Source organism: Loxodonta africana, chromosome 4 (assembly GCF_030014295.1).
Source record: "Loxodonta africana isolate mLoxAfr1 chromosome 4, mLoxAfr1.hap2, whole genome shotgun sequence".
Taxonomy (NCBI): Eukaryota; Metazoa; Chordata; class Mammalia; order Proboscidea; family Elephantidae; genus Loxodonta; species Loxodonta africana.
Genome location: NC_087345.1, coordinates 35,171,696 through 35,193,673, shown reverse-complemented (window position 1 = coordinate 35,193,673; position 21,978 = coordinate 35,171,696). Strand labels below are relative to the sequence as shown.

At 35.4% G+C, this 21,978-nt stretch overlaps 1 protein-coding gene across 2 annotated transcripts in view; it reads left to right on the top strand.

Annotated features, from left to right (window-relative positions):
* Positions 1-21,978, top strand: part of CFAP54 (cilia and flagella associated protein 54) — a 462,482-nt gene that overhangs the window by 101,375 nt on the left and 339,129 nt on the right. For both annotated transcript variants that reach the window (XM_064283706.1, XM_064283705.1), the window contains exons 18-22: positions 2,513-2,599; positions 2,693-2,814; positions 18,215-18,391; positions 21,433-21,525; positions 21,773-21,958. In XM_064283706.1, coding sequence (XP_064139776.1) covers positions 2,513-2,599; positions 2,693-2,814; positions 18,215-18,391; positions 21,433-21,525; positions 21,773-21,958 — 665 coding nt within the window. The remainder of the gene's footprint in view (positions 1-2,512; positions 2,600-2,692; positions 2,815-18,214; positions 18,392-21,432; positions 21,526-21,772; positions 21,959-21,978) is intronic.

Below are 21,978 nucleotides of genomic sequence, written 5' to 3'. Positions count from 1 at the left end.
TTTTGATATTTAATTTTAAGCATTTACATGCTTTCGAAGCTGTTTCTTATATGACCTGCTGAGTATATGGAGGGAAGTAAATGATAATTAAAATATCTCTGTGACTGGACTATACCAAAAGCAAAGAAGTCTCCTGAATAAACCAAATGCTTAGAAGGCCAGAGTAGCAGGGACAGTGGTTTGGGGACCATGGTTCCAGGGGACATCTAAGTCAATTGGCGTAATAAAATCTATTAAGAAAATATTCTGCATCCCACTTTGGAGAGTGGCGTCTGGGGTCTTAAACCCTAGCAAGCAGGCATCTAAGATGCATCAATTGGTCTGAACCCAGCTGGAGCAAAGGAGAATGAAGATTACCAAAGACACAAGGTAAGCATGACCCCAAGAGTCAGAATGGGCCACATAAATCAAAGACTACATCAGCCTGAGACCAGAAGAACTAGATGGTGCCTAGCTACAACTAATGACTGCCATGACAGGGAGAACAACAGAGAATACCTGAAGGAGCAGGGGATCAGTGGGATGCAGACCCCAAATTCTCATAAAAGACCAGACTTGATGGTCTGACTGAGACCAGAGGCATCCCGGAGGTCATGGTCCCCAGAGCTTCTATTAGCCCAAGACAGGAACCATTCTTGAAGCCAACCCTTCAGATAGGGATTGGACTGAACTACAAGACAGAAAATGATACTGGTGAAGAGTGGGCTTCTTTGATCAAGTAGACACATGATACCATCTGGGCAGCTCCTGTCTGGAGGGGAGATGTGATGGCCCAGGGGCACAGAAGCTGGCTGAATGGATGCGGAAACACAGGGTGGAAAGAAGGAATGTGCTTTCTCATTAGGGGGAGAGCAACTAGGAGTATATAGCAAGCTGTATATAAGGTTTTGCATGAGAGACTGACTTGATTTGTAAACTTTTACGTAAAGCACAATAAAAGTTTAATTAAAAAAAAATCTCTGTGACATCATATAAATATAAAAAGGTTACTTAAGAGTAATAACCTTGACAATTCTTAGAGCCAAAAAGATTTGGTTCAGAAGAGGATTTCAAAATGTGACCAGAATACTGTGTCAGATTTTCTTTAAGAAAACTTGCCTGTGATTTCCACTTAGTACCTGTATGGTCTTCTTTAATGGAGGAGTAGGGTATTATTTACTTATAGAGTTATGAAATAGTTGATTTTCTAATTGTCAGCCATTTATCTTTGAAGGCCAAATGATTCTCTAAGGTTTTATTAGAGACCACTTAAAGATACTGATGGTAGAACTTGAGTTCGAATTTATATGAGATTAGTCGTTTTTCCTTTGCAGTATCTGTGGATGTCCTTGATTTTTTTTTTTTCTGCTTTATTGAAATCCAACCCTAGCACAGATCATCACTTTGTTTTATCTGTCTTTCTTCACTTCAGTATGTTAATGTTCCCATAATACAGCTTTTGTCTTTCATATTCAATAACTTTGCAGTGGTTGCCTGTTGATGACCATGGCATTAAACATGACTCACCTATATCTGGCATTCAGAGTTTTCTCGCAACCTTATCTTTCTCAGCTCCAATGAAAGTATTTAATGGGCATCTACCCACTCATACGTGCTCAGAGCATGATGCATTATTTTTTGCTTTATATTGCTATCTCCATGCAGATAAGTTCCTTTATCCTTTGTCATCATGGAAACCTTATACCATTTAATGGTGTCTGTCAATATCTTTTCATCAATCAGTTAACATCCCATGGTGACTCACATGCATTTGCACAAACAAACCTCAATAAAAGGAGTTTTTTGAAAGATTACTACAGACACCCTCACATACCTCTAAGGACAGAAACAAAATATTGCCAGGTCTCTTGAGGACCAGAACTGGAAAATCAAGAATCAGCACTATCTTCGCCATCTCCCTGGGCCAACATAGCCTTATCCTTTTCTCCTTCATCCAGCTTCCCTGTTTTACTGGACTATCATGTTCGTCCCAGTTGTGTACCAGGATCTACTATCCTACCTGTACTCAACTGTAACAATTTCTGTGTTGGTTGAAATTTTCGAGAAAGGGAGGCTCTAATTTTGTCAAAGGAGAGTGGGGATCTTCATGTACACAGAGCTGCCTCTGTCAAGGACCATGGATGAAGCAGTTTTGCTAGAAAAGGCTAGCACAGAGTTGTGACAGCTGATGGATATTATGATTTACCATCTATTCTTTATTAAAAGGGAAAGAGAACAAAAGTAGTACTTATCAACTTGCAAGATGATTTTATTTAAGGTGCAATAGAAAATATTTTTATAATTTAGAAACTCTGATGTCCTCAGATATGCTGTGGAAAATCAAAGAGGATGTCACAATAAAACTGCTTCATAATAGATTCATTTGAATTTTTATCTACTAATATAAAAAAGACATATGATAGAGGACACAATAATTTTACAAATCGATAGCTACTCTTTAGAAAATATTTCCTTTCTTGGACACAAACCTAATTACAATGACAATCTTCTTTTTTATCTTCTTCCTCTCCAGTTTTGCAGATTCCAACTGTTAGCAAAAATGTTTCTACCAAAGGCCCAGAAAAGTCAAAACAACCTGGAAGCACTGATTGTTTTACAGGTAATTAAAATTAGGATAACCTGTATTTTCAAAAAAATTTTGAAGATACTTTTTATCTTGCCCTTTTGGTAAAATGTTTGTTTGCTTTTGCAGAATTAAATGTAATGAATAAAATAAAGAAGAATAAACTGTCCAAAGCGATTTACTTGATGCAGAAAGCTCTTCTACTATTTGAGAAAGATGCAAACTCTATATCTTCACAAGACTTTTTGATGGTAATGATATTTCTTCTTTTAGTCCTGACTTACAAGTTCTGTTACAATGAATGATTTATTTCCCTTTGTTAAAAATAATGTGTTGCCCTTAATATTTCAATAGGAACTTTCAGGTTCACCATATGTAGACTTCTCTTTGAGAAGAGAAACAGTCCTTAGTAGGGGAAACTAATCTGTGTCTCCAGTTCTTAACTCTCCTGAAATGCATGGTGTTCTTTCTCTGTAGGGGCAACCTACATGAGAAGCCAAATAAAAGCAGAAAGACTCAAAATGAGGGAAGTTAGAGGATTTAAGTGACACTATGCTAGTGTAATACATTAATTTCTATGGAATTAAAATGTTTCAAGTCCACTAGCTAAGATTTCTTCTCCCTCAGATAGATACTGCTAGTTTCTGATTTACTATATATCTTAGTTATCTAGTTCTGGTATAACAGAAATACCACAAGTGGATGGCTTTAACAAACAGAAATTTATTCTTTCACAGTCTAGTAGGCTAGAAGTCTGAATTCAAGGCCAGCTCCAGGGGAAGGCTCTCTCTCTCTCTCAACTCTGGAGAAAGGTCTTTGTCATCAATCTTTCCCTGGTTGAAGAGCTTCTCAGCGCAGGGATCCCAGGTGCAAAGGACATGTTCTGCTTCTGGTGCTACTTTCTTGTTGGTATGAGATCCTCTTCTCTCTGCACGATTCTCTCTTTTATATCTCAAAAGAAATTGACTCAACATACAGCTTAATCCTGTAGATTAAGTCCTGCCTCATTACCATAACTGCCACTAATTCCATCTCATTAACATCGTAAAGGTAGGATTTACATCACATAGGAAAATCATATCAGTTCACAAAGTGGTGGACAACTACACAATGTTGGGAATCATGGCCTAGCTGAGTTGCTATACATTTTTGGGGGACATAATTTAATACATAACATTATATTTGGTCTTTCTTTAAATTTGTGGATACTTTTAATCAGTTCTCACTTTGGCCTACAAATTGTTTTATCTCATTACTGATTCATTACATGTTGATTTTAGAGTCTAACTATCAGAGGACAATCACATCTCCAAGTTACGGAATTTTCTGAAAATTTTGATTGCAGTGGGTTGAGAAGTTAATGGCTCATGAACAGGTAGAGAATAATGTTACAAGTAACTTTGCTGAGAAGGAGAGGAAAAAAGTCATCAAAGCTTGGAGTTACAGAGTTAAAAAAATTAAGAGAGGGGTTTTAAGAGAGAGAATTGAGCATATTCATATGCCGAGATTAAGAACCAGTGAAAAAAGAGAGAAATTGAAGATTTAAGAGAGCGGGGTTAATTCATAGAGCCAAGTCCTATAAAAAGATTGAAAGCACAGGATTATTCTTCAGTGAAGGGTGGGCTGCAGGGTGAATGAACCCCTTTTTCTCTGATACAGAAGGGAAGGAGGAAGGGACAGATGTAGATATAAATAAGTTTGTTGATGTGAAGGCAGGGAGTTGAGTTGAAGCCTTCTTAACTTAAACATACCATGGCTTGGATCAGGTGCACCTTAGTCCTTGAAGTAACGTCTTTGCTTTTCAACACTCTAAAGAGGTCTTTTGCGGCAGATTTGCCCAATGCCAATGCGTCTTTTGATTTGCTTCCATGAGTGTTGATTGTGGATCCAAGTAAAATGAAATCCTTGACAGCTTCAATCTTTTCTCCATTTATCATGATGTTGCTTATTGGTCCAGTTGTGAGGATTTTTGTTTTCTTTATGTTGAGGTGTAATCCATACTGAAGGCTGTGGTCTTTGATCTTCATCAGTAGGTGCTTCAAATCCTCTTCACTTTCAGCCAGGAAGGTTGTGTCATCTGCATATTGCAGGTTGTTAATGAATCTTCCTTCAATGTAGTACGCCATTTGATTTTTTGATGCTGCTTCCATGGGCATTGATTGTGGATTATTGAATGTAATATGCTTACTCCCCTGTTACATTTCTATCTTCCTACCACTGAGAGTGGGGAACATGCTGGAGACCCGGAAGTCTGTTTTCAGTGTTCTCCTTGTGCACCTTTTCTTCAGACTATTTTAACTGGTCTGAATTTTCCAGTGTTCTTCTCTTTGTGCTTTTTCCCTTCTATTTCTTAAGTGAAACTATTTTAACTTGGGAAAAGTTATGAGTATAATGTCATGTCAGGATAGACTCATGAGATGTATTTGGAGGCTCTTCTTTTTATGAGGGGTCCACGAACATGTTGAATATTTATCTAGAGGCCCTGAAAGCTTCTGTCACCACTTCTGCTACTCAGTAGTAGTTCTTCATCCAAGTGTTAGTGTGTAATGATCAGTCCTCAGGGTACTCTCCTAAACAATCATGTTATGGCTCAAATAATTGCCAAAATTTCTTCCTAAAGAAGACAAATGTATTTCTTTCCCTTGACAATCATTTTCTACTGGGGTGTATTACAGAATGTTCTATGTTATCACGATCTTGTAATAAAGTTATCCCCAAATTGGCAACTGGTATGCCACCTGATACCATAAGCCTGTTTGAAGAGCCTGGATGTTTTTAGAACTCTTAAATAATTCATACCCTGTTTTAGTTTTTGAAAAGTTTCATAATTGTGGATCTGAATAACTTCATCAGATCTCTGTTTTATTACCAACAATTAAAGGTGGACCAACTTGTCACCACAAATGAGGGATAAACCTTTTATAGTAATCTGTTAACTTTCCAAATGAGGTGACCAGCTTTTTTTTTTTTTTATTATGCAGATTTGTTTTTTCTATCTTGGTCATTTGACCTCTGGAAGTCCATACTGACTTTTTACGCATTATACCACAGGTTTACTATAATGAATTGCACATAGAACTCTGAAATGTCCCTAGTCTTACTTCTGGTGAAATACAGATCATCATGTAGCTTGTACCCATTGTGCCTAGTCCACTTAAGAGTACCCTGGCTGAACATTCACTGTCTTTGAAAATAAGCTTTCTCATTGAAAAGAGGCAGGGATGCTCCTCAGTCTAAATGCTGAGTTATAACGGCCAGAGCGTATATTGTTTTTTTTTTTCTGTCAAGCATCCATTTCCCCTTCCAAACGTCATCTTTTGAGGAATTTCTTCTTCCCCTTTAGATATAATCAGGAGGGACTTTCCAGGGGTCTTCTTTCCTAGCCAAGGTGAAGACAAATGACAAATGACACAACTAGGCCAATTGGCTGCTGCCTCCTTGGAATCTGAGTCTTCAGCAGAGGGATACAAAGATAAAAATAGTTGGCCGTCATTCATTCAAATGGCTGTGTCCTGATCAGACTATTATAGCTGTGTTCTGTAGATCCTTCTACCATTTTGGAGCTGCTTTGGTCCAAACCTGGTTTTCTTGTTGCTTCTGTTGAAAAGAACCCCAACCAATACATCTAGTTTTCTTCTAATTTGGAACCTAAACAAATCAATAGTTGAAATGATCTTAGCAGTTTTAAATTTCTCTACAAAAGCTTTAGCTGTAAGCAAAGAAGCATTATTGATGAGCAGATTATTTTTCATAATCTGCACAGACTTTTTACACAGACTAATTGTATGACCTTATTTCATTCTGTTATATGTAGGGTTGCTGCTATGAGTTGGAACCGATTCGACTGAACCTAACAACACAACAGTTTGGAAACAGAGCTAATGAAGTCCAGGGTTTCTAGAAGTTGTAATAACTCATGGCTTTAATATTTCCTGAATTTACTTCTTCATATCCCCTAAATACCACTCTGTTAATTACATTAGCAGTAATTGGACTTAATTATTTTTCCTGTTTCATAGCATTTCAGTCAAATCAATTCTATTTGCTTTTTTGGGAAGAATATATGTGAGCTAATTTTTTTTTTTTTTTTTCAGAGCTCTTTTCAGCTCTTTTTAATCTTTGATGAATTCTTCCTCATAAAGAGCAAACCCTTTCTGACTCTGGCCCCTTCCCATGAGGCAGATCATGTCTTGACCCCCACGCTTTAAACTACTGACAGATTTTAGCATATTTACATTTTAGGGTTTTTTTTTTTAATCTCTTTAAGAGTTGTGGATAAGAAACTTCATGAAGATTGCCTTTCCATGCAACTATTTTAATTCAGCTTTACGTTAAGAAAAGAAGAGTACAATGGTTAGGAGTATAAGGGTTTTGACTTAGAGTTCTGGTTCTGGCACTTACTAGCTGTATGACCTAAGTCTTATTACTTATGCTTGATATGCCTTAATTTCCTCATCTGTAAAATTGGGGTTCTTCGGAAGATTCAGCGAAACGAAGCACTTGGTACAGACTAAGCATTCCATAGATGTTAGCCATTATTATTATTTTTATTACTCTGTCCTCCATATTAAGCACTCTGGAACATTATGCTTTATCATATCAGAACATTTTTGTGTGCTTTGGATATATTTTTCTCTGTTGGACTACATATTTCTTTCTGTGTTTTCTCTTAGATTTATCTTATCATGTGTATATTTTATTCTTAGCCATATTCCTTCTGAGGATTCTTTGACATGATTTAATCTACTTTTGATCTCCTGAAATGTATGCCAAAATGTTGAGATCTGGAATATACCTGAGTAAGGTCTACTAGATTAGTAAATATGGTACTTTATCATCCCAGTTTTGTGATAGTTGTTTACTTAAGTCTTAATCATGCTCTCCAAGGTTGTATTACAACTTGCCATTAGCTTTTTACCGTACTGTGGGTGTTAAGCCTTTATCTAATATGTTTGACATCAATCTGTCCTCATAAGCATTGTATAACTTCTGAAAAGAGGCATGTCTCCATTTCTCTAATGGAAACTATAGGCAGAGAAATTTAAATTCAGACAGTAGTACTTTGAACTTCAGTATTGTTTTGGGGTATGTTGCATTACAAACCACCATTGAAAGAATATTCAGAACTTATTTCCCTCATGAGTTGTTGTAGAACCCGTTTCCATTGAGGTTCCTTGATTCTTTCCCATTGTTAGGTGAAGGCTCATTTCTTTCGAGGTTAGTGAGCTCTTCCGATTTGCCAGGCACCATGCTAGGCAGTGGAGGATGTGAGGATATAATAATTTTCCATTATCTGACATGTCATGAAAAACCCTCTTCTTTTTGAACTCTGATTAGAGAATGGTTGTCTAGATTTTGCAGTTGTGATACTTTAGTATTCTAGAATATTGGTGTCATTATGTTCATGTTGGTAAGATTTCCACTGTACTGTTAAGCAAGTTAATAAAAGTTACTTAACCTCTTGAGCCAGTTACTGAGTCTTTACCCAAACCAAACTTGTTGCCATCAAGTCAACTGTGACTCATAGCGACCTTATAGGACAGAGTAAAACTGCCCTGTAGGGTTTTCAAGGCCAAAATCTTTACTAAAACGGACTGCCACATCTTTCTCCTGTGGAGCGGCTGATGGGTTCCAACTGATGATCTTTCCATTAGCAGCCGAATGCTTAACCATTCCACCACCAGGACCCCTACTTAATATTTACTTCAATATTATTTTACTTCACTACTTCGGTACCATTTACTTAACCTTATTCTAGGCTCTAAAGCTTTCCATATCTAATAATACCTTGTTCACATGATTTTTGTGAGGATCAAATGAGATGTATGTGAAAAAATGCTGTGGTTAATGTTATTGTGAGAGTAAGAATAATGTTGTTGATCTTCCTGCCTTCAGTATTGTCATGAGAGTAAAATACATACATCGATGCTAAATAAAGGAATGCTTTAAATTAATTTGATAACTTAAGATGAAATCACAGAATCAGAATTTCTTAATTTTAAGGACTTCAGACATTATTTGATTTACTGATTACCTACTTGGGAAACTTATCTTCCCCCTCTGTCAAAGGAGCAGGTCAGAATCTTTAGAACAGCTTTAAAAAGCTACACAATTATGTAGACAGGATGGGCTGTGTTATGCTGTAGGCTTGTTTCATGCTCACTTACATGGCTCTTGAGCCAGTTGGGGTTCCTGCTCCACATGGTCCTTACTCTGGGACCCAGGCTGACTAAGTAGCTTCTGTTGCTGGTCACCATGGCAGAGGGAAAAGAGAACATGTGAAGCAAGCATTGGGTCTTAAAGCTTTTGCCCAGAAGAAGCAAGTATCTGCTCATACTTCATCAGTCAAATGGCCACACTGAACTCCAAAAAGATGATTAAGTACCAGGTGCTTGGAAGGAGAACCAGAATACCTGTGAATAGCAGCTTTAATGCCTCCACAACAAGCTCCCACAGAGATTTAGATCCATGCCTTTGAGGGTGGTCTCCTTTTTGGTGAGCAATCACTGATACAGTCCAGTTCCCATTCCCAGTTCCATTTTGAAATGTGCTTGAACTTTTGGAAGTTCTCTGAAAATGTTATATTCTTTTGTTCTCTGAAAGGCAGTATTAAATTTGGCTGGAATCCTTGAGCCATTTGCTTCCACTTTAGGAATATCTTCTATCCAAATGATTTTTTTTTTTTTTTTTTTTGGTGAAAGCAAACAGTATGTCAGTGAAGACTAACATACTATTTAGAAAACACATGCTAATAAAGGTGTTTTCTCACAGTGGTGGAAACAAACATACCATACATTAATACAAAGGAATTTAGTATCATTGAAAACAGATTTTAGCTAGGTTAATCTTTTAGGAATTTTATTGGTTGAAGATCAAGAGTGATTCTCTTCTCTGTAATGAGTCATAATTTTTAACTTTTGTAAAAAGGAGACATAGCATTCAAAGTACTAATAATTATCAATCAGTTTTTTTCAATAAAGTCTCTTTTCTTTCCTATCATACATACATACATGCATACATACATACATACATACATACATACATACATACATACATAGGTTTCTTAGCCCTCTGCAAGTGAGATTTCTTTTCCAAACAGGTGGTATATGCCCATCCCTCCATCTTATTTCCTCTCTTCTTAGGAGCATTCAAGGAGAGGGTCATCGATGGCTAAACTCTGTAGACATGACCTCATCACTGCTTCAAAAGGGGAGCACTCCTGACTTGTCCCCCAAATTAACCCTATAGATAATTGACAGTGATGAGATTGATACAATTCTAACTTTCCTTATGGGACACAAGGAAGTGAGCTTTTCCTGTTCTGTAATAGGAATACTGCAAATTAGCAAACATGCACAGTTTTTCCAGCTAAAGAGTAAGAGATCTAAGAATTCTGCAGAGCATTTTATGCTTCTGCTTTTTTCTCCCTTGTTGTTGTTTTTAGGTGCCGTTGAAACGGTTCCGACTCATAATGATCCTATGTAAAAAGGAACGAAACACTGCCCAGTCCTGCGCTACCCTCATGATCATTGTTATTAGTCCGTTGTTGCAGCAACTGTGTCAGTCCATCTCACTGAGGGTCTTCCTTTCTTTCCCTGACCTCCAATTTGCCAAACATGATGTCCTTCTCCAGGGACTGGTCCCTCCTGGTAAACTGTCCAAAGTATGTGAGATATTGTCTCATCATCCTCACTTTAAGGAGCATTCTGGTTGTACTTCTTCTAAGACTGATTTGTTCGTTTTTCTGGCAGTCCATAGTGTATTCAGTATTCTTCTCCAGCACCACAACTCAAAGGTGTCAGTTCTTCTCTGGTCTTCCTTATTCATTGTCCAACTTTCACATGCATATGAGGCGATTTAAAACACCATGGCTTGGGTCAGGCACACTTAGACCTCAAAGTGACATCTTTGCTTTTCAACACCTTAAAGAGGTCTTTTGCAGCAGATTTGCCCAATACAATGTGTTGTTTGATTTCTTGACTGCTGCTTCCATGGGTGTTGATTGTTGATCCAAGTAAAATGAAGTCCTTGAGGACTTCAGTCTTTTCTCCATTTAGCATAATATTGCTCATTGGTCCAGTTGTGAGGATTTTTGTTTTCTTTATGTTGAGGTGTAATCTGCATTGAAGGATGTAGTCTTTGATCTTCTTCAGTAAGTGCTTCAAGTCCTCTTCACTTTCAGCAAGCAAGGTTGTGTCACCTGCGTAACACAGGTTGTTAATGAGTCTTCCTCTAATCATGATGCCCCATTATTCTTCCTATAGTCCAGCTTCTCGGATTGTTTGCTCAGCGTACAGATTGAATAGGTATGATGAAAGAATGCAACACTGATGCACATCTTTCCTGACTTTAAATCACTCGTATCTCCTTGTTCTGATCAAAAGACTGCCCCTTGATCTATGTAGAGGTTCCTCAATAGCACAATTAAGTGTTCTGGAATTCCCATTCTTTGCAATGTTATCCATAATTTGTTATGATCCACATAGTTGAATGCTTTTGCATAGTCAATAAAACACAGGTAAACATCTTTCTGGTATTCTCTGCTTTCAGCCAAGATACATCTGACATCAGCAATGATATCTCTCATTCCACGTCCACTTCTGAATATGGCTTGAATTTCTGGCAGTTCCCTGTTGATGTATTGCTGCAACCACTTTTGATTGATCTTCAGCAAAATTTTACTTGCATGTAATAATAATGATATCATTTGATGATTTCCACATTTGATGGGATCACCTTTCTTTGGAATAGGCATAAATATGAATCTCTTCCAGTTGGTTGGCCAGGTAACTGTCTTCCAAATTTCTTGGCATAGATGAGTGAGCACCTCCACCACTGCATCTGTTTGTTGAAGCATCTCAATCAGTATTCCATCAATTCCTGGAGCCTTGTTTTTGCCAATGTCTTCAGTTCAGCTTGGACTTCTTCCTTCAGTATCGTTATAAGCTACCTTGTGAAATGATTGAATGTCAACCAGTTCTTTTTGGTGCAGTGACTCTGTATATTCCTTCCATCTTTTTTTTGATCCTTCCTGTGTCCATCATTATTTTGCCCATAGAATCCTTCACTGTTGCAACTTGAGGCTTGAATTTTTTCTTCAGTTCTTTCAGCTTGAGAAATGCCAGGTGTGTTCTTTCCCTTTGGTTTTCTAACTCCAGGTCTTTGCACATACCATTGTAATACTTTATTTTGTCTTCTTGAGCTACCCTTGGAAATTTTCTGTTCAGCTCTTTTACTTCATCATTTCTTCCATTTGCTTTAGCTACTCAGTGTTCAAGAGCAAGTTTCAGAGTCTCTTCTGACATCCATTTTGGTCTTTTCTTTGTTTCCTATGTTTTTAATGACCTCTTGCTTTCTTCATGTGTGATGCCCTTGATGTCATTCCACAACTTGTCTAGATCTTTGGTCATTAGTGTTCAATTGTCAAATCTATTCTTGAGATGGTCTGTAAATTCAGGTGGGATATACTAAAGGTTGTACTTTGGCTCCCGTGGACTTGTTCTAATTTTCTTCAGCTTTAACTTGAACTTGCGTATGAGCGATTGATGGTTTGTTTGGTAGTTGGCCCTTGGCCTTGTTCTGACTGATGACATTGAGCTTTTGCATCTTCTCTTTCCACAGATGTCAGTTTGATTCTTGTGTATTCTACCTGGTGAGGTCTACATGTATAGTTGCCGTTTATGTTGTTGAAAAAAGGTATTTGCAATGAAAATGTCATTGGTTTTGTGAAATTCTGTCATGTAATCTCTGATTGTTTCTATCACCAAGGCCATATTTTCCAAATACCAATCCTTCTTCTTTGTTCAGAAACACATGGGGGTTTCCCCCCTTATTCTGTACAAATTAGCTTTTGGGTCAAAACTCCTAAGATCTTTTTCCCTTAGGCTCTAGAAACATGGCGATCATATAAAACATCCCTTTCCACAAGAAGGAACAATTGGCCCAAGGAGATGGCTAAGATTCCTGGCCTGCAAATGCAGAAAAGTTTTCTAAGGTCTCCTGACACAGAAAAATAGAATTAAAAAAAAATTATCATTACAGATAAATTTTAATCCTGACTAGTGATCTTAGATCTTAATGTCAACCATTCCCAACAAAAAATAAAAATGAGAAGTTAATTCTTATCTCAATTTAGGACAAGCTTCATTATTTTAGGAAACAGTGTATGAAACTATAGTTTTATTACTCACACTCCTACAGAAGCTTTAAATATTACTTTTATGCAGATGATACCCAAATTCTATCTCCAGTCTTATCCTCTCTTTTGAACTTCAGGCCCAGATTTGCAAATGGAAACTTCGAACTCAGCATGCCTGTTGTATGGGGAAAACAGCATAGGTTATTATATGAATTGAGATGGGTTTAAAATTTGGTAGACAGACATTTTGTTTTCTCACTTCCAGGATTTCTTTTCTTTTGTTTGTTAAATCAACTAGAACTTTCAGAACAGAATGGAATAGTGGGCATTCTGTCTTCTGGATTTTATTGACAATTCTTTTAGTGCTTGAAGATTAGCTGTGATTCTTGCTGTTGGCTTAAAACTAATATTTTTTTCTCATGCTAAGGAAAGAGTTTTCCTAGTTTATTGAATTCTTTTTAAATCAGCGATGAATGTTAAAAATGTTCAAATATGTTTTTGGCCATCAAGCACTATAGTCATATATATTTTTTTCATTTGACTTATGTAGATATTTAATTATAGATTAATATTAAATTATCCTGCACTCCTGGAATAAAGACAATATAATTATGATGCATTATTCTCTTACTATATTGCTACATTCAATGTATTTTATTTAGGATGTTTACATTTATATTTGTAAGAAGTTTGCTCTTTATTTTTATGTTTAGCCATTTTTCAGGTTTTGTTTTCAAAGCTATAATAACTTTGTAAAATTATTCTAAAAGGTTATCTGTCTTTTCTGTACAGTGGGATTTTTAAAGAGTGATGTAGGAATTATCCATTTTTTTGAGATTTGAAATATTTTGTTTATGAAACAATTTAAACCTGACACTTTCATGGGAAGTAATTTTTGGGTAGCTTTTTGAGTTTCTTCCATCATTATTCATATGTTCAAGTTTTTTGCTTCTTGAGTCAATACGCTGATTTTGTATTTTCATCAGAAATCTTTCATTTTATCTAGAGTTTTAACTTTATTATTTCAATATTCTAGACTACTTAAAAACTTCTCTATCTCTGGTTATGTTTTCTTTCTCATTCTTTAAATATGCATATCTTTTTTTCTGGATTTAATCTGGTGGCTATTTTGTGTATTTATTGTTTTTATCCATTAAATTAGATTTGGATTTAATCTTAATTTTTTGTGTCTCCTTTCAATTTTTCTTATGTTTGTTTTGTTTCCTTTTGAGTTGACTGTATTTCCCAACTTCACTTTTGAAACTTATTACCTACTTGTCCTAAGCAATGATAGCTGAAAACAAATGGAGTAAAAGTGGTGATTACATTTATTTTTCAAATTCACATTCAAGTAATTACAAAGAAAAATGCTGCCCAGTATACCACGATATCCTACATTTGGAGAAACATTGTTTTTTTTTTAAAGTTATTTCTTGTTTAATAAATTAAAATATTTTAGACTATGAATTTATGTCTGAGTACAACTGTAGTTTCAAGTTACAATTTTTGGATCGTGGTTGTTTTCTAAATAGCTTGTAATTGCAATTTTGATGTGTTTTGACCCAATATTTATTTAGAAGATGGTTGGAGATTTTAATTTAGCTTTTTATTTTTCATTTCTAGTTTTGTTGCATTAAATATGACATTGAATATAACAGAGAATATGATTATTATAACTACTGAAGGTATTAGATTTTTTTGTTAAGTGAATGTGTTGCAGAATCAGATTGCTTGGTTCTAAATTCTGGATCTACTGCTTGAGCCAAGACTTCCTAATTTGTAGAAAAAAGATAATAATAGTCGCAGTACAGTGGCAATGCAGATTAATGAGCTGATGTATATTAGCCCAGTGCTTAGCATATTAAAAAAAAACCCATTGCCGCCTAGTTGGTTCCGACTCATAGCTTGGCATATAAAAAAACCAAACCCATTGTTGTTGAGTCGATTCTGACTCATAGCGATCGTTTAGACAGAGTAGAACTGCCCCATAGGGTTTCCAACGAGCAGCTGGTGGATTCCAATTGCCAGGCTTTTGTTTTGCAGCCAGGCTCTTAACCACTGCTCTACCAGGGCTCTGCTTGGTTTATAAACCAAAAAGAAAAATACCAAATCCATTGCTGTTGAGTCAATTCTGACTCATAGGGACCCTATAAGGACAGAGTAGAACTGCCCCATAGAGTTTCCAGGGAGCGCTGGTGGATTTGAACTGCTGACCTTTTGTTTAGCAACCATACCACTTAAGTACTATGCTACCAGGGTTTCCACTTGGTATATAATAGGTATTAAATTAGCTAGTATTAATTTAGAAAAGAATATTGAATATACCATGAACTGCCAAAAGAATGAATAGATTTGTCTTGGAAGAAATACAGCCAGAATGCTCTTTAAAAGCAAGAATGGGAAGACTTCGTCTCACATGCTTTGGACATGTTATCAGGAGGAACCAGTCCCTGGAGAAAGACTTCATGCTTGGTAAAGCAAAGGGTCAGTGAAAAAGAGGAGGACTCTCAATGAGATGGTTTGACCCAGTGGCTGCAACAGTGGACTCAAGTATAACGATTATGAGGATGGTGTAGGACCTGGCTGTGTTTTGTTCTGTTGTACATACGGTCACTATGAGTTGAAACTGACTTGACGGCACTTAACGACAGCATTAATTTCGATTTTATTTGTATCTTAATATTATATTTCATGGACACCAGAGTAGATGTCTAGTGTGCAGTGTGTTCTCCATTACATATCATTAACCTATGATATATGGTACTTTTATGCAAATAACACATGCCTTCTATGTTTGTTTGCCACCCAAGTTGCCCCCTATGAGATATTTTCTTAAACAAGCTATGCTAATTTTTTTAACAGTGACATGTAAAAAAAAATTGGCATAGTGGTGCTTATGGAAATACCTTGAGGTGGGAGAGTGCGACAGGCAAACAAAAGTAGAAGGTGTATGTTATTTGTGCAAAAACATGATATATCGTTATATACATATTTTAAAACTGAGCCTTACTTATTAATATCTTCCATGTCTTTGTTTACTTTTGACCACATGAATTGTCAAAACTGAAAAGAGGTGGTTTAAAGTGTCCTACTCCAATAGCGCTTCTGTGTATTTCTCCTGGAATTTTAATAGTTTTTACTTTATATATTTTGATGCCATGTAATTGTCACATAAAGGCTTATGAAAGTTACGTTTGTGAATTGAGTCCACTATCAATACAATGTTATCTCTTTATTTCATTTAATATTTTTTAGTTGAAACTATCCTTATCTAATATTCATGTTTTATTCATGAATCTTGATTTATTTTAGCTTCTTTGAGTTTTGTTTGCCTTTTATGATTTGTTATTTCTGTTCATCTATTCTCTCTTTTTCCTCTTTCCTTCCTTTGCTTCATCCCTTGTTCCTTATTTCCTTCTTCTTTTTTTTTCCTTTTCAACAATTTTCTTAAGACGTAATTCACATACCATAAAATTCACCCTTTTCAGGTTTATAATTCAGTGATTTTTAGTGCATTTACAGAGTTGTGCAATCATTGCCACTGTCTAATTTTAGGACATCTTCCTCACCCCAAGAAGAAACCTGTTAGCAGTCACTTTCCCTTTCCCCAGTCCCACCCCAGCCCCAGGCAACCACTAATCTGGTTTCTGTCTCTGTGGATTTGCCTATTTATATAAATGGAATAATACAATATGTGTTGTTTTGGTTTTGACTTCTTTCATTTAGCATAATGTTTTCAAGGTTTATTCATGTTGTAGCATGTATCAGTACTTCGTTCCTTTTTTTATTCTAAGTTGATTTCAACTTATGGTACCCCCCCCCCCAAGTGTGTCACAGTAGAACCGTGCTCCATAGGGTTTTAGTACTTCATTCCCTTTTATTGCCAGATAATATTCTACTGTATAATAGACCACATTTTGTTTATTCACCAGTTGATGGTCATTTGGGTGGTTTCTTCTTTTTAGCCCTTGTAAATATTGCTGCCATGAGCATTGTGTACAAGTTTTTATGTAGACATATACTTTCATTTGTCTTGATTATATAACTGGGAGTGGAATTGCCTGGTGATATAGTAACTCTATGTTTAACATTTTAAGAAACTGCGAAATTGTTTCCCAATGTGGCTGCACTATTTTACATTCCCACTAGCAATGTATAAGGATCTAATTTGTCCACATCTTCACAATACTTGCTATTGTCTGTCTTTTTTATTATAGGTTTATGATTTATTTTGAGACATATTTGTGGGTGTGAAGGGATATCTCATTGTGGTTTTAGTTTGTATTTCTCTAGTGACTAATGATGTTGTGCATCTTTTCATGCGATTATCAGCTATTTGTATATCTTCTTTGGAGAAATGTCTATTTAAATCCTTTGCCCATTTTTAATTGGGTTATTGTCTCTTTATTATTGAATTGTAACAGTTTTTATATATTCTGGATACAAGTCTCTTATCTGATACTGGATTTGTAAATATTTTCTCCAATTCAGTGGGTTGTCTTTTCACTTCTTGATGGTGTCCTTTGAAGCACAAATGTTTTTAATTTTGATGAAGTCCAATTTATCTGTTTTTTCATTTGTCACTTGTGCTTTTGGTATTGTATCTAAGAAAGCATTTCCAACACAAGGTCACAAAAAAAAATCTCTATTTTCTTCTGAGAGTTTTATGGTTTTAGCTCTTACATATAGGTTTAAGATTCATTATGAGTTCATATTTATATACGGTATGAGGTAGGGGTCCAACTTCGTTCTTTCGAACACTGCTATCCAGTTGTTCTAGCCCCATTTGTTGAAAACATGCTTATTTTTCCATCATTCATTTATATTTAAAAACATTTCCCTGAATTTTTGTTTTGGGGCTCAATTAGAAAGTCTTTCCTTTTAAGCTTAATTTAAAAGGGGAGTTTAACCCATTTATATGGTTATAATTGCTGGTATGTTTAATCTTACTTTTGAAATATTGTTTAGACCCCTGAATTTTTATGCTTTTGTTTTATTTGTTGTTTCTCTGTGTATAACCTTTAAAAAATGATTACTTTTCTTTCAGGTCTAAAAAGTAAGTGTTTTTGTCTATTTTAATTCTTCTTGCTGATAATAATAGACTCTCTGTAATATTTATTTTATAAGCCACATATAACAATAGTTTCACTTTTTGAGAGTCACACCTCAAGCACATTAAAGATGGGCTTATATCACCAGTATAAATTCAGATGATTTGGTTATGAACTTTTTAAGGACAATGAAATATGTTGGTAGCTTGATTTCGAAACAAATATCTCATGTTAATGTATGATATTGATAAATATACTAAATATAAATATAATGCCATTGGTAGTCATTAGTAGCCAATTTTTTCTTCTGCAGAATCATTCCATGCTTGAAATATGTGTAACTCTGAGGCTCAAAAAATGCTTGTAGCAAGATAATATTGTTTAGCATCACCAGAATTCTGCAAATATAAATGAAGTTCAAGCTCTTGAAATGTAGTTTTCTATTTTCACACTTCATTATAGGAAGCATATTCTTTAATTGAGAAAACTGAAGCAGAACAAAATGCTCTATATTTATATCAGAAAGACTTGGAAAATTCGCAAAGAAAAAAAAGCAGAATCCCTCCTCCACCTATCCTGCTGTCCCGAACTCATTGTTCTGTGACACTGAAACCTGCTCCATTTATTTCAGATGTCAAGGTATGATCCACCTTGGTCTTTACTTCATGCAAAGCAACCTAAGTACCTTTATGGCTATAATGATTGATGCTTTTATTTTTTATGATCTCAATAGATTTTGGTCTTATCTATAAACAGTGAACACTTATAATTAGTGTTCTATTTTTCCTATTTTGGATGATCGACAGCATATCCTTTGATGTTGTACTAAAAAAAAAAAGTTCTTTCTTGGATTCTCTTCATGATGTTCTGCTTCAACTTGCATAATCTTGGTGTAGCAGAAACAGCATAGTCTTTGGAGTCAGGCAGATAGAGATTTAAAATTCTAGAAAGATAAATACACTTCCTGAGTTTTACTATTTTTTAATTTGTAAATTGTTGTTACTGTGAGAATTAAATCAGGTAACATATAACGTATATGTAGCCAAGTTGGCTCAAAACAATGAATGAAGTTATAGACTGAGATTATATTATTCAGTGATATTTTTTATAAGTTCTATCAAACAAGCGTTTATTGTCTATTATCTGTCAATTTCAATGCATGGTGATTAAAGTACAGAGATAAATATAAATAAAGCATGGTTTTAGCATCAGACTAATGGGGAATGGACATCAGTGAGAAGTAATACCACGTTCATAATACCTTACAATTGGGGGGAGAAGAAGTAGCATTCATCTTACACATAACTCTGCTATAATAATTACTGCTAGCAGTTTTAGTTTGACTTCAGATTTCTATGAATCTGTTTAAGAATTGGGATTCATTAATTTTGGAAATTTAGCACAGAAATAACACTGCTTGACTTACTAAGTTTTTTTTTTGTTTTTATTCAAATGTTTTGGTTTATTAATCTTGTTTTTGTTTTGACTAATTTATTTCATTTTATAATATTTGGAAATAGGACAATATAAGAATCTGACCTTTAGTTTTAGGACTTGTCACTTACTACATTGTATGAAATTTATGTATATTATATGTTAATAGAGTTGCATGCTCCTGAAATAGATCACGTTCCTTTACTTACTCATCAACACTAGATGGTGCTGTGGGCTTAAATAAATTTTCTTATTTGCGGCTTCAGCCATCTTTTGTCTTATCAGAATCTTTTTAGGGCATTCATTTCATTAAAATCTGTTTTTACAGTTGAAAATGCTGGTGCTATTTATGTTATTTATAAACCCTTCTACAGTTAGTGGTGATTTGTACATAGTGTCTTTTATGTAGGTTCTAATTATACATTGCTTTTTACAGTTACACAAACTAAGATGAAAACATCAGTTGAACAAAATAAAAATATAAAGTCATCTTGTAAAATTGCTTTTAGAGACAATTTTACCCTATGAATACTGGTTTATGTATAAGAGTTTAACTTAGAGCAGTAATGATTTAAGTCATATAACATAGTCTTTCTGAATTTCTGTTTTTTTTTTTCTTTTGAAAAATGGTATTCCTTTTTTATATCAGAAATCAAGGGAAGTTAGTTTTTAAAATTTTCTGAGAGTTATGTGATTTTTTTCCCCCCCAGTTTCCAACCTCTAAGTTCCTTTAATGCCTCCTCTGTCCTTGAGCCCTCCTGCCTTCGACTAGTGCTCCTTAATCAGATGTGCACATCTCAATCACCTGAGAAATACACAGGTTTGGACACCTGTACCAGAAACCCTAATTCATGGAAGTTGGACAGGCTTGGGTATCTGTAATTAACAAAATAGGTGATCCTGTACAATTTCTGTTTTTAAAAAGCGAATTCTGGTACACAGTCAGGGTGAGAACCACTGATGTAGACTAGACACCACTAGATTTGTTCTGTTGTGCTGGAAGAAGTGGCAGGCCTAAGCTGTAAGAGGCAGTTACTTCTTACAGAGAGCTACATTCTTCCAACTTCTCTCCAGCTTCCCTTATAGTTTAGGGGTTGAGATATTGTGAGGTGGAGCCTCTGGGGAAAAGGGGCTTTTCCCAAACCCTGGTACACAGTATACCTGTTGCTGTTGAGTTGATTCCAACTCATAGCAACCCTATAGGACAGAGTAGAATTGCCCCATAGAGTTTCCAAGGAGCATCTGGTGGATTTGAACCACTGACCTTTTGGTTAGCAGCTGGAGCTCTTAACCACTATGCCACCAGGGTTTCCAGTACACAGTATAGGTGGTTCATAAAACTAACTCCCTAGGTATCAACTTGTTCCCTTTTGCCTCCATTGATCCATTAGTGAGAATAATTCATTATAGTAAGTAATCTCCATTATTTTGACATCTTAGCAGAAGAATCATTGCCTAACCATTTAACCAAATTTAAGTGTGGTTGTTTTTATGGAATTTGCATTTTTGTTTGGTTTATATCTATTAATTAAGATTATCAAAGTAATTTCATGTTTCAGAAAATTTATAAACTAGAGGAAAAAAATTACCCATAATATTACTATTTTACCATCCAAACCCTCCTATTCTTCTTATTTTGGAGCGTTTTCTTCCAGGCTTTGTTGATATGTATTTTTACATTTTATTTTAAATACTACAGTGGAGTATCTTGCTTTTTTCCACTTCCTTTTTTGTCGTATATTATTAAATGAAATATGAAGATTATTTCAGTGTTGATCTTTTTTCCATCAAGATGAAGTCATCTTTGACATCAACCCCCGCAGCTACCTGTGTGATAGTGAAGCAAGTTATTTCACATCTCTGCCTCTCCATTTCCTCTAAAGCAAAATGACCCTGGTACTTACCTCTTTGCCAGGGATGGTGTCAGTGTTAGAAAGTATATGTAAATTTACTCACAAAACTTAGCAAATAGGGCCTAGCTCAGTTAAAAATGGTAGTTAAAATAATCAGTATTGTAATGAATGATATTTTAGTCTTGGTAGTCCAAGGTAAACTAGCCCTATCTTTGCCTTTACTTTTCTAAGAATAAATCTAAGTGTATTTACAAACTTAGATTTCATGTTTTAAAACTTGAATAATAACATTCTTATTTAGAGAAGTATTCCTTTTGCCACATTGAGAGAAAAAAAAATTGCATGCCTTGTTAAACAGACTACAGGTGACAGGTACGTCTCTCTTCTCGGCAGGTCTCCTGGTACTGCATTTTGGGTTGCAAAGCAGAAGGAAGCTATGGAAAAGTAAGGCTAAACAATAACCATCTCCCAAACTCAGGAGAAGCGGTACGTCAAATTAAAAAACCTCTAAATATTAGGAAATCTTACCAACAGCTCCTTTAATGACAACTGAGTATTTTTTTCTTATGAAGTCATTATTTCAGTGAATTTCTCTAATTTCAACTTGAGTCATAACTAAAATCTAACCATAAATAAAAAGGTCTTTTTTTTTGTATACAAGGTTTACTTATATTTTAAAACTCACGGTATTTTAATTTTCCATATATAACTTGAAATATATTTTTGTTACTAGATACCAGCTGATGGTCAAAGTGTTTTTGAAGTGAAAGGTCTAGAAAGCAATGAAAAATATATATTTGCAGTTGCTGCTTATTCTTCAAATGGGGAGCTTATTGGTGATGCAGTTGGGGAGACAACTAAGCCAATCCTGGTTTATCCACCCCTTTCAGCACTTACTGCTCGCACATTCCTGACGCAGGTAGAAGAGACTTCTGCAAT